This window comes from Gasterosteus aculeatus, chromosome 21 (genome assembly GCF_964276395.1).
Source record: "Gasterosteus aculeatus chromosome 21, fGasAcu3.hap1.1, whole genome shotgun sequence".
Lineage (NCBI taxonomy): Eukaryota > Metazoa > Chordata > Actinopteri > Perciformes > Gasterosteidae > Gasterosteus > Gasterosteus aculeatus.
Genome location: NC_135708.1, coordinates 21,442,483 through 21,454,565, shown reverse-complemented (window position 1 = coordinate 21,454,565; position 12,083 = coordinate 21,442,483). Strand labels below are relative to the sequence as shown.

The 12,083-nt window shown below is 47.1% G+C and overlaps 2 protein-coding genes across 24 annotated transcripts in view; both read right to left on the bottom strand.

Annotated features, from left to right (window-relative positions):
• Positions 1–844: 844 nt before the first annotated feature.
• Positions 845–7,278, bottom strand: galnt11 (UDP-N-acetyl-alpha-D-galactosamine:polypeptide N-acetylgalactosaminyltransferase 11 (GalNAc-T11)). 7 transcript variants are annotated; one of them, XM_040170214.2, is made up of 14 exons: positions 6,803–7,278; positions 6,209–6,252; positions 5,854–5,902; positions 5,355–5,611; positions 5,124–5,247; positions 4,201–4,367; positions 3,719–3,844; positions 3,193–3,442; positions 2,965–3,082; positions 2,706–2,858; positions 2,408–2,623; positions 2,091–2,195; positions 1,761–1,898; positions 845–1,566 (listed from the first exon to the last, which is right to left on the bottom strand). In XM_040170214.2, exons 4-14 carry the CDS (start codon positions 5,575–5,577, stop codon positions 1,435–1,437), a joined length of 1,752 nt encoding a protein of 583 aa, XP_040026148.1. In that variant the 5' UTR covers positions 5,578–5,611; positions 5,854–5,902; positions 6,209–6,252; positions 6,803–7,278; the 3' UTR covers positions 845–1,434. The 7 variants fall into 7 exon arrangements, with proteins under 7 accessions (XP_040026148.1, XP_077952679.1, XP_040026149.1 ...); XM_078096553.1 differs by having other exon boundaries at positions 5,355–5,902; XM_040170215.2 differs by lacking the exon at positions 5,854–5,902 and having other exon boundaries at positions 6,803–6,986.
• A 137-nt stretch (positions 7,279–7,415) lies between these two features.
• The window catches only part of LOC120815208 (histone-lysine N-methyltransferase 2C), a 53,307-nt gene continuing 48,639 nt past the window's right edge, over positions 7,416–12,083 (bottom strand). For 16 of the 17 annotated variants that reach the window (XM_078096532.1, XM_078096544.1, XM_078096533.1 and 13 more), the window contains 11 exons: positions 11,529–11,724; positions 11,212–11,421; positions 10,760–11,133; positions 10,521–10,633; positions 10,301–10,437; positions 10,070–10,197; positions 9,300–9,504; positions 9,110–9,226; positions 8,930–9,003; positions 8,727–8,835; positions 7,416–8,361 (listed from right to left, as the gene is read on the bottom strand). In XM_078096532.1, coding sequence (XP_077952658.1) covers positions 8,269–8,361; positions 8,727–8,835; positions 8,930–9,003; positions 9,110–9,226; positions 9,300–9,504; positions 10,070–10,197; positions 10,301–10,437; positions 10,521–10,633; positions 10,760–11,133; positions 11,212–11,421; positions 11,529–11,724 — 1,756 coding nt within the window. In that variant the 3' untranslated portion in view covers positions 7,416–8,268. The remainder of the gene's footprint in view (positions 8,362–8,726; positions 8,836–8,929; positions 9,004–9,109; positions 9,227–9,299; positions 9,505–10,069; positions 10,198–10,300; positions 10,438–10,520; positions 10,634–10,759; positions 11,134–11,211; positions 11,422–11,528; positions 11,725–12,083) is intronic. The other variant, XM_078096536.1, reaches the window with a different exon arrangement.

Below are 12,083 nucleotides of genomic sequence, written 5' to 3'. Positions count from 1 at the left end.
TAAGTGCAAATATGTGTTTAAAAGTAAAGAGAAAGTGTAAATGAAGTTTTTAAAACTCAAAGTAGCAAAAGTCTAAGTGACGAGCATGTTGAGGATGCTCTTTGTCCAGACTCGTTCCACGTGAGGGTGCACAAGCCTCTGAAGGACAAACTCATGCACGTAGCTTTGCTTAACTTTGCTCAGCACTTGAGATAAAAGCACAGCTTTAATTATCATGTTGTAGGTTACAGTAGCACATCGTTTTATTATGCTAGAATAGAACTCTCGTAATTGTGTTGATATGAAATTATTTTTTTCCACAATCTTGTTCCAAAAATGCTACGTGGAGGTTAACGTTAACTTTTCAGAACAAACGAAAAGACAGGCTACGATAATTTACCACACTGCATTTAACACAACAGAAACAGCGTTAGCAAGCATCCTCCACCAGATGTTCTGTTTTCTAAGGGTAAGTTAATAAGGCTAACGTTACTTTAGTTAACTAAACTTACCCATGAGGAGAAGACTTGGTGGCTCCAGCACGCTCGCGACTTAAATGTTCCTGCGTTGCCGTCGTGCTGCTGTGAAATTACAACTCGGTCCTGCAGGTGCTGCGTTGTCCTGTTTGGGAGCATCTCATCAGCGAACCCAACCAGACTATTTCGTCTCTCCCACGTTCAACTTGATAAACCTTTACTGCAACGATTACGTCGACTAATCGTTGCCGCTATAGTGTACAACCACAGCCTCCTACGAACACCTCTGCCAGCTGGTGGCCATACATGGCCCCGCCATGCGTTCGGTAGCTTAGCTTCCAGCTAGCTCTCCCCTCCCCCCGGATGTTGGAATAAATTGACTTACTGTCTTTACTTGTAGTTGTTTATTTATGATGACATAACTCACTTTTTTTTTTTTAATTGTCATAAATCATTTGACGTCGAGTGAGTTACGAGTCATTCCGATCAACCAACAAGTCTTTATTCAGGTACACCCATAAATTCAGGACTTGTCTCTACTGTCTGTTTCGTCTTTTTTGTATATAAATATAAGAATGAACGCAAAGTTTTCTATCACCTACAAAGTAATCTATTACTGATTAAAGTAATCTTACTTTAAAAAGGGTTTTGTTCATCGTCTGTTTCGTCCAAACACTCTAACATCTATATTGTCTTTGCAGTCTATAGTGTGTACTGTCTCTCGTCAGTCCACAAGGTTCATTGGAGCACGTTCAACACTTGAAAATCCACACTGGAATGAAAAACTCTTAATCCAGGGTATTCCAGGGCAGTTGTTTTACAAGTCCAGTTGGAGCTGGTCTGATTAAAAAGAGAGAAACATGAAAACTAAATAAAATCTGATGGTTCATAAAAGCCGCTTTGAAAAGTGAAGACGAACACCATAAAGTGTCCATAAAACCTGATTGTCTTTAACTAAACTCGCTGCGCTTTATCCTCTTCAAACCTCCAGCTGCCACTGCTGGGCCTGAGAGGCATCACATATCGCCATGGAGACGTAACCTTTGGGCCCGATTGGCTGAGCAACGGAGAGACACTGACCAACCGAGACCTGGTAAAGACGGTTGGACTTCTGCAGGAGAAACAGACAGGGAAAGGGAGAGAGAGGCACAGAGACACAGACAGACACAGACCGTCATCATCTCATTAGTAACATTTCTCTAAAACAGGGGTCTCAAACTCCGACGGGGGATGGGGGGGGGCACCCGACGGATCAGGAAGTACGGCTCTGTACAGCCAATAACAGAGCTGGATGTATTGTCTCACCCCTTGGCTCCACTGCTGCGACCCTCCCGAACCGTGACACTTCATTAGTCGGGGGGGGTCAAAGGTCCTGACCTCAGACACATCAAGGCACAGTAGACCAGCCAGGACCAGCTGACTTTCCTCATCGTAGGCCCACTCCTACACACACACACACACAACTTTGTCTTACTTTGTCACCTGTCTCCCTTCCATCTGACCCGTCTCCCATCTCCACCTCACCCGCATCTTTCCCCTCCACTTCCTCCTCACCTCTCACCCCCTCCACCATCTTGCTCCTCCCACTCACTTTACCACATTGAATGGTTGGTTGCAATCATGTGTTCTGTTCACCTGTTCAGGATCTCTGGGGTCACATGGTCGCAGGACAACGACTCCCCCCTTCTGACTGGGTCGGCCCTGGGCCACCAGACAACGCCCGGTTGCTAGGTTGCGGAGCTGAAAGATACCAATTTCAGATTATTGTGCTCCTGAGATGATGAATAGGAGATCTGTAATACCACGTTCAAACTGAGAACCAGCACATGAAGTAGTTGCTGATCAAAGATATAAATGTGTGACATACAATTTAGACAATCAGCGTGAAGATGACATGCAAATCATTGTGGTGCTTCATCACACTACGACAAATGAAGGTGAGCCTCAGGTACCCGTCCTCTCTGCAGCACTTTGGGGCGTCTCAGGCCCTTGTTGATGAAGAGTGGCGGCTGCTTGTTGCCGTTGGCCAAAATCTGCATCTCGGGGTAGACCGTGTCCAGGTACCAGCGAAAGGTGTGACACTGCAGGCGTTTCCTCAGTGCCACGCGCTCACCAACGTCTCCGTAGGCGCGTTCGTGTAGCTCTGGACGCAGGGACAGATACTGCTCCTGATTGGTCCACAGACACACAGGGACTGAGGTCAGAAGACGCATCAGGATCACGTCTGTATGAGTGTGTGTGTGTACGTACCTTGTACTCGTCCATCCATACGTGTGCTAGCCGCAGAGAATTGTGGGCCATGGTGTCCTGTCCCCCCGGCGAGCCGTAGGGTCGCCTCTTCCTGAAGATGTGACCCACTCTGGAGCAGGGGATTATGAGCAGCTGACCCCCGCACATCCAGATCTGAGTGGGAGACACAGAGAACATTGTGGGTACTTCCTGTCTTTATGCTAAGCTATGCTAACCATGTTCCGTCTCCTCCAATGACAGACTTAAACAGTTTCGTCACCCTGAAGGAGATCTCCAGATTTTCTCCGCCCCAGATGTCCATGCCAGCGTCGTATTGGCCGAGCTCGTTAAAATACTTTCTGTTCATAGCGAATAGACCACCTGCCATGGTGGGAGACCTGGGGGGAGGGGGGGCTTAGATGTTATTCATGAATCTGATTGGGCAGCACCGTAGTCTGCCCGGTCATCGACATCATCTCCGCCGCTGACTGATGGGTCAGCTTGTTACCTGATGGGTCCAGTGGCTCCCTCGGGCTTGTTGAGCTCAGCGGGGGGGACAGGGTCCCACTTGAAGTGCAGGCCCCAGTTGAAACCCCCCCTGACAATGGGGGAGGGAGAGTAGGACAGTGTGTCGGCAGAGATGATGTCGATGACTGGGCAGACTACGGTGCGCCGGTCCTTCTGGATGGGGGCCAGTAGAGGCTGAAGCCACGCCTGGTTCACCTCGCAGTGGCTGTCCAGGAAGACCAGCACCTCCCCTGGGCCAACACACACAGGTGACACAGTTGAGTGCTGGTACACTTTGACCAAGTAGGGAGGCAGTAACCCAGGATTTAGGGTTGAGGGATAAAAGGTAAAATGTTGGTCTTCAGTAGGGAATTTCAGTTATGGATAAAGATTTACAGCAACCAAGAATTAAATAGCGTCAAGGATGTAGGAAACCAGGACGCACAGATTAAAGATGAGGAAGGGAAATTGGATGGATAAGGATATAGACAGTTTATAAGGGACGGAACACAGGATGTAGGACTTACCAGCTGCATGTGAGGCCCCGATCATGCGTCCCCTTATGAGTCCTTCTCTCTTCCGGTTCCTCACCAGCTTAACTTTCCCCTGCAGCTCCTTCTTTATGTACCGATCCAAGTTGTCCTTCAGCTCCTCTGAATTGACACACTCAACATGTTAGATGTGGAGGGTCAATAGTCGATTCGCATACAACACTGAGTAGATTTAGTGTGTACCATTATATAGGGAGGCAGCCCACCCCCTCCCCGGGGACGCTTACAATTCTCCACTTCTCTCTGCCCACGACGGAGTATTGCCCCAATGGGACCACATACATGTGCACACACAAACAGGTAAGCATGCGCCCACCAGTGGACACAGAGTGCGGGAAAATGACGGTGAATGTTCACCGCCCCTCTGTCGGTCCACACACACTGTGTCCGCCCCCCCATAGCTGTAAACCTAGAGGATAGATAACCGGTATATTGTGAAGTGATGACTGAAGTGTTACCCAGCTCACTGTGGTCATCCACCAGGATGATCTCGTGCAGCAGATAAGCCGGCGTCCGGTCCAGCACACTGTGGACCGTTCTCAGCAGGGCAGACAACGCCTCGTTGAAGAAACAGATCACTACGCTGGCAGAAGGTAGAGCCAGAGAGTAAACCTTATCCCGGCACCTGCAGAGGGATTGGTAGCAAAAAACGATGGTTCATCACCAGTAACCAGTTATTTATAATCATTAACCAGTGGTTCGTCATCACGAACCATTGTCTAGAATGAGTGTCGACATGTTGAAGCACACTTCCCCTCATGTTCAACTCTAACTAATTGTATATAGCCCCATCCATCGATCCATCCATCATGGTCGCCAGCCAATCGCAGGGCTACACAGAGACACACCTACGGACAATTTAGAGTCCCCAATCAACCTGATCCCCACAGCATGTCTTTGGACTGTGGGAGGAAGCCGGAGAACCCGGAGAGAACCCACGCAGACCCGTGAGAACATAGAAAACAGAAAGGCTACTAGGCGAAGTCGAACCCAGGACCTTCTTGCTGTGAGGCGACAGTGCTGACCACCACACCACCGTGCCGCCCCCTTTATATAGCCCAAAATCGCAAATTACAACCTTGCCTCAGAGCACTTCAGTCTCTACACATGCAATAATGTATAAGAATCTTGTTGCTTCCTCAAAGAGACCTTAACACTCAACAATATCCCGACTGTTTGATTTCTCCTTTCGTTTACCTTATGTTCACTTCATGTGCTAAGGAAAGAACACACGTTTGGATCTACACTGGATCAAACTCCTCCAAAAAAACTTTGACCTTCTTCCGCACTGTCTGTGACCTTCCTCATCACACCTGTCAATCTGACACCTGATTGGGTGATAGCGATGGAATACAAAAATGATCCCAGTGCCAGTTCTTACTGCGAGTCTCTGGTGTCCGGCAGCTCTCTGTGGTTTCCTAGTCTGGTGGAGATGAGAACGTTGAAGGCATGTCTGTGGTAACCGCTGTCTCTCACTTCCTGATCCGCTTCGTTAAATATCATCCCTGAGGACCAAGAGACACCCTGTCATCATGAGGGAGGAGCCATGTGTAATATGGATCGGATGACGGACAGATTGCCATATTTGCCAGCGGCCCCACAACACACTCACCCATCTCTGGGGACAGCTCCACTCCCTCATTGGCCAGCAGAGGCCGAAGCCCCGCCTTCCGGTTAATGGGTAGTTTGGTGATCGGCTGGCTGCGGTGCTGCATGGGGGTCCTGCCGAGGCCTGGCTCCGCCCCCAGAGAGAAGTACAGGAAGAGGAGGACGGACCAGGTTGCCGAGGTGACGAGGCAGCCATAACAGAAATACCTTAAGGTGACACTGGCCATGACGGCCGAGCGGGCATCGCCTCACATCACACCACTGAGAGAGACGTAAAATTGGAGCAACATCAAGTTGACATCATTCCATTCAGAATACACACATATAGTCCTAAATAAAATGATGGTGCCATTGTAAGCTACAAAATGCTATCTTAAAGATTCTGACCGTCATATTTATTTAAAATAATGTTATTACTGTGGTGGACACCAACAGTCAGGACAATGAGTGAGTTTTGAGGGGTATAATTCACAACGTTCTGGTTCAGTAAGTATTCTGCCTACCTTGGACTACATTACCCATATGTCCTAGGGGCACGATGAGGGAATAAGACTGCAACCAGGAAGTGTGAATATATTGTCAGAGTGAATGCAGAGTGTAGAGTAAATCCAAGAGCAATTTTTGCAAACCGCCAAAAGCCTAACAGTCTGTTGTTTCTTTTTATAACAGGAATAATAATAATATAAAATAATAGCATCAACATAATGACATCGATATCAATGACAAATAGTTTCAATAGCCATATCAATAATAGAATGAATAATACGGAATAACAGTAACAATAAAAGGTAAACTGGTATCAATAATGATACGCTCAGCTTGACCTCCAAATCTGTGAACAGCAACGTCAGGGTTTACCTCAGTCCTGCTGCTGATCCTGAACCAGCTGATTCATCAAAAACCTGGGTGAGTGAATCGGGAGGCACGAGGACAGGTGTCAGGTGTCCCGTTAATAATCATGCAGGTCAACCATTTACTTTACAATTACATTCGTTAATCTGTAGCCAAACTCCAATCAAAAATCTGCTATTTCACAGGCGTTTCTTTTCAACTTTACCCGATGAAGTCACCTGTTACTCAACCCCCCCTCACAACAGTTCGCGTGACCATTCCTTTGAATGGACTATCGTGGCGTATTGAAGAGATAATCATTTGTTTTCCGTTTTTAGACGCAGTCTCGGGTGACATTCAGTGAGTGAAGTACGTGGACAGTGAAGCAGGGGTCTAAATGCGCTGGATTAAAACAGCGGATGAGAGACACGTTACACTTTGGAACAACTACTAACAAATTGAATCCCTTGTGCCCGATAATGGAAACCAGGTTTAGCGAACGCTAGCTACACTCTTGAGGAGACATTGGCTAACGTTATTAGCTTTAGCTTAACGGGCTATTAACTTACACCCAGAAAAATAATATCCGACTCCTCGGGCCCATCCCTGAACTCTACTCACGTGTCATCAGCAGTTTGCTCAGCGGCACTACGGCCGGCAGGTCAGCTAGCCGCCAAGGCTTAAATTAGCAGGATTTCCAGTGGGCTTCTGAATGTAGCAGCGCAGCTGGATATAAACACGCCGTTACAGTTCCGTGTTGTCACTGCGTCATCATGTCACTTCCGTTTATGACTTTCACAACAAACTGAACCAGAACCTCAAAGATAGCCTTTCAAAATAAAGCGGAAGGATTTTTTTTCCCTTTATTGTTCGAGTTCTGATAGATGAACCTAGAGAATTGTTAAGATACCAGGAGATGTGTTAATTATTGACTCAGCAATGAGAGTCTCCACGACTGAACATAAGTGTTAGTGCTATATCTCCCATTTCTTTGCTCCTCTGACGAGGATTCAGAGGACTAAAGGTTAAATGGCAAACTGGTGGGTCCTGTTTAGTCTTCGAACACAACACTGTGCTAACTTACTCACGTGTTCCTCAGAGATTTAATTCAAAACAGAAGGAGTCACAACAAACTTTAGCGACAACTCGTACGCAGGTTATAAAAGAATACGTTGGCATGGAAACATAGCAGCCACTGCCAGGTAACCGACCAACCAACACATTAAAGTGTCGCTTCAAGTTGTAAAATATTTTATTTTCTGTAAATTATTCTAAATCAGATCCCACATTTCCCCCCAAAAACAATAAAACAAGCATAATCATTATCGCAATCAGTTTAAGTGAAAAAACAAAACACAGGAGGGCATCATGTCTGTACACATCACAGTCCTGTTAAAGCTCATATTTACACAGGACTCACCAAACAAAGTGAAAAAACCTCAACTGAAAAACACCTGCAGCCAAATGCTGCGTGTAAACCATCAAGTCTTATCCAATCAGAGTGCACCGCGACAGGAAGGTGACGAAGGTGAGGATGAGGTGAAGGTCGCTGTCGGTGGAGTGATTTCGAGAACGTTTGATGTCTAACAACATATTTATGATAGATATTTACAAGCTGTGACTCTGGAACTCAATTAGAAAATAGCTTCATTCAGTAATAAATACAAAAAGAACAAAATCTCTTATTTTACAGGAAATTAACAAAAAGCAGTAGGAGGAAGAGGGAGTGGAATATGAAGAGGAAGAATGTGTCTGTGGGCATTGATTCTTTCTTGTTGTTTTTTATATTTTTTTTCCTAGTGCAACTTAATGACGAAGACATTCTGTTATTTCACATTTTCATCTGTGGTAATTATTACACAATATACACACAGAGGACCAGCCTCGTCGTAAGCCCCCCCCCCCCCCGCCTGTCACTCATCCACCCTAATTAGCCGCGCTCCTCCTTCCAATCATGTGTGATTGGGTTTATTATTACCATATTAACTTTTGACAAGAAGTGTAGCTCCGCCCACAGGGAGATGCGCAATTGATACTCAGAATCCAGAGAGAGGGACAAATGGAGAGAGACTGGGACAGACGTGTCTTCAGTTCATCCATTTACGGCAGTTAACGGCTCCACAGTGACACGGAATCTTGTGTTGGTCGTCCTCCAGGTCAAACTTGTAGTCATAAGACAACTGAAAGAGAAACAGACAGAAACATACCTGAATGATTTCATTTGCACTTTATTTTTTAATATTTTTTAACTTTAATATTTTTAGTTTTTAACTAACTTTATTATTTAACTTTATTCTTATTTTATACTAACCCATAGCCTTATTCTACTAACCCATTGCATTAGCATTTCATTTTATTACTTGTGCACTGCTGTCTTGTTGTCTATTGTCACACTGTCTACTGTCACACACTAACCGCCAAGACAAATTCCTTGTATGTTTGGCATATTTTGGCAAATAAATGTTTCCTGATTCCTGATGTAGATTATTCCTAGCGATTTATATGGATTATCCGGATTTATTAATGTAGATTATTCCTCAAATACCTCTTCTCCTCTCTGGATGCGTCTGCAGGAGCTGATGATGATCTTGTTCTCCTTCTCCACGGTGACCACCTCGGTGATGCAGTTAGGAGAACACGAGTGGTTGATGTACCTGTCAATCACAGACATCATCAATGAGGTTAACCGCTTGATTATAAATTATTAAAGACCACAGAAGATCTAAAACTAGATTGAAGTGATCTCACCTGGCCGGTCCTCCAGTGATGGTGGCATCGATCACAAAGTCGTTGTCGATCCGGAACATGTACACACCACGGTTCTACACACACAAACATGTGAAAACACAATGTTGATGATTTGTGTTTTTATTTGATACAAACAAGTAAAAGAAGAAGTTGATGTGTGTGAACTGATGTGTCGGTTACCTGTGACTCGTACAGCCTCTCCTTGCGATTGGCTACTTCGCTCCTGATGATGGTGCCGATGTACTCGATGACCATGGTGCATTTCTCGATGTCTTTGGTTGCGTAGAGACCCAGACCCTACACACAGACACACAGATCAGTGACCCATCCTTCAGTCATGTGTAACATGGTCACATGGTCAGTTTCTCACCTGGATGCGAGAGCGGGCCAGGTACACGTTTGTCTTCCATTCCGCCGTCATGCGTCGATACTGAGCCGCCTTGGAGTGGCGTCCCAGGTGAGCGGCGGCCGTCACCGACTCGCCCGGAGACAGAGAGATGACGCCGGGCACGAGGCCTACGATGGAGCCCACCGAGCCCTGACACCTGGGAGCAATGCTGGTCAGCAGGTTGGGTCTGACGGGGAGACACTCAATGAGGAGCGGGACTCACCTGTCTCTTGATCCTCCAGGACAGGTGTGTGTGAGCACAGGTGTGTGTGTATATATCCACCAGGACAGGTGTGTGTGTGTGTATATGTATATATATCCACCAGGACAGGTGTGTGTGTGTATATGTATATATATCCACCAGGACAGGTGTGTGTGTATATGTATATATATCCACCGGGACAGGTGTGTGTGTATATGTATATATATCCACCGGGACAGGTGTGTGTGTATATGTATATATATCCACCGGGACAGGTGTGTGTGTATGTATATATATCCACCGGGACAGGTGTGTGTGTATGTATATATATCCACCAGGACAGGTGTGTGTGTATATGTATATATATCCACCAGGACAGGTGTGTGTGTATATGTATATATATCCACCAGGACAGGTGTGTGTGTATGTATATATATCCACCAGGACAGGTGTGTGTGTATATATATATCCACCAGGACAGGTGTGTGTGTATATATATATCCACCAGGACAGGTGTGTGTGTATATATCCACCAGTACAGGTGTGTTACCTCTTTGTCTGGGAGGCTTTGGGTTCAGATCGGGCCGAGCCAGAAGGGTTGAATGCCAGAGGCCACTCCATGAGCGGGTTCCTTCCATAACGAAAGGTATAACGCTCACAGGTCTCCACACCTGGCAGCTAAACACACACAGAAGCACACACACACAAGTCAGTATGATGATGATGATAATGATTAGTGTGTGCGTGTGTGTGTGTGTGTGTGTGCGCGTGTGTGACCTACAGATTCGATGATTCGGGTTACTGCAGACGTCGTCAGTCCAAACAGATCTTCTCCTTTTAGGTAAACTGGGAAAAGCTTCAGAGTTCCACTGGAGGATCTGATCTGTGATACTGGTTCCAGTATCTGGTCCCACACAGCTGGAGACACAGACACACACACAATTACATCCTGTCTGCTCCAAGTAGGCGGGTCCTGCGTAGGGTGAGCAGCTGATGTTTACCTTTGGGTGTTGCTCCGGTCAGTATGATGTCATCGTATCCTTTCTCCACCACCTTCACCTTAAAGAGCGGCCGGCCCTCGTCTTCCTCGATGCAGCACACGTACTTGCAGCGTCTGCACATTGATGTCACAGTTATGTTTCAAATGTTGAAAAATCGATTGATCAGATTAACAATTGATTGATTAGATTAAAGTGATCATGTAATGATATTAATGCAGAAGCAAAGCATCATGGGAGACCTGTTGCTGTGGCGCATGCTCCAGTAGATGCGGTTTGTATGGAAACCGATAGGGAAGATGGCCGCCTTGTTGTGAAAGGCCTTCATCTGCTGTGGGAAGAGCCTCCCGATGGCGTGGAACAGCAGGCTGCCCACCCGGAAGGTGTGTCGCCCCTCGCCACGCTGCACCACGGCAGCGATCTGCCGCGCCTCGTCCCGCTGCACAAACACCCGGCGGAACACGGCGAAACAACGCAGCTCGCAGTCATAGGGGTCGCACACCGCCACAGGGTCAAAGGTAGGACAAGGGGTGGAGGAGGGGGAGTTGCTGGATGACCGCTCGGCTCCGAGAGGAACGGCCCGGGGCTTATGGAGGTGGCACAGCATGGTTTTGTCCTGGGAGAGGTGGGGGGGGTTACTATGTGTGTGTGGGTGTATGGTGTGTTTCACAGTGTGTTAGTGTGCGTGTTCTACCTTGAAGAAGGTGCAGTGGGCCTGCAAGGCACAGGTGAAGTGGTACGTGTTGGTGCAGCGGAGGCGGTTGCAGCCGCTGGTGGCTCCGGCCCTCTGGCAAAAGGCGCAGCGCAAAGACAGACTCCTCCTCAGAGCGAGCTCCACGTTGATCAGAGCTCCGGCCTGAGTCTCGTACACCTCGCTGGACCACAGGGCGCAGTTCAGGTGGACCTGACACACGGAGATGGGCCATCAACCAAGCTTCTGGTGGCCTGTCAGATCCGACTGGGCAGTTTCATATCACCGGACTCTGCTGGTCCCCGCAGGTCCAGACTCACCCACAGGTCCAGGTCCAGGTTCAGCAGTCTGGCTGGTCCGTCCGTCTGCCCGTCTCCCTGCTGGTTACAGAAGCAGCACCTCCGCTGATCTTTGGGTAACGGATCAGGACGAAGACACGCTCCCAGTTTACTCAATAGTATGTCCACTTCCTCCTCCGTTGGCACGGCAACCGTCTCATTAGGGATGGAAGTGCCCCTGCAATGAAAGATATGTTATATCTTCTAAGACAGACCGAGGCACAGGCGAGGAGGTAGAGTAGCAGCTATTTCTGACTAGGCTTTTAATAAACCTTAAACCTAAACTAGATAATAACCCTTTCGAAAGACTGGTTCTCAGCCTTTCGCAACCAACCTGAAAAAAGATACAACCGGTCCTCTCTGTTGTGTTGTTCTGGGCCCTAGGTCCTTATTTAGAATTTTTACATTTTTTTCCCCAGAGAGTTCTTATCAATTTTGTCCTTAAAAAACGGGTGATTGTAAGATGCCTGCTTGCATGGCCTCTCTTCCATCAACGTTGATCAAATGATCAAAGTTTTTGCTTTAGTTAGCACATCC

Excerpts from the sequence above, each read along its gene's own strand:
- galnt11 (XM_078096553.1), bottom strand. The coding sequence starts at position 5,577 with ATGGCCAGTGTCACCTTAAGGTATTTCTGTTATGGCTGCCTCGTCACC. Across the intron at positions 3,845-4,200 it reads GGATGACCACAGTGAGCTGG|AGGAGCTGAAGGACAACTTG; the intron begins GTAACACTTCAG and ends GTGTCAATTCAG. Across the intron at positions 2,196-2,407 it reads AAGTGCTGCAGAGAGGACGG|CTCCGCAACCTAGCAACCGG; the intron begins GTACCTGAGGCT and ends GGTATCTTTCAG.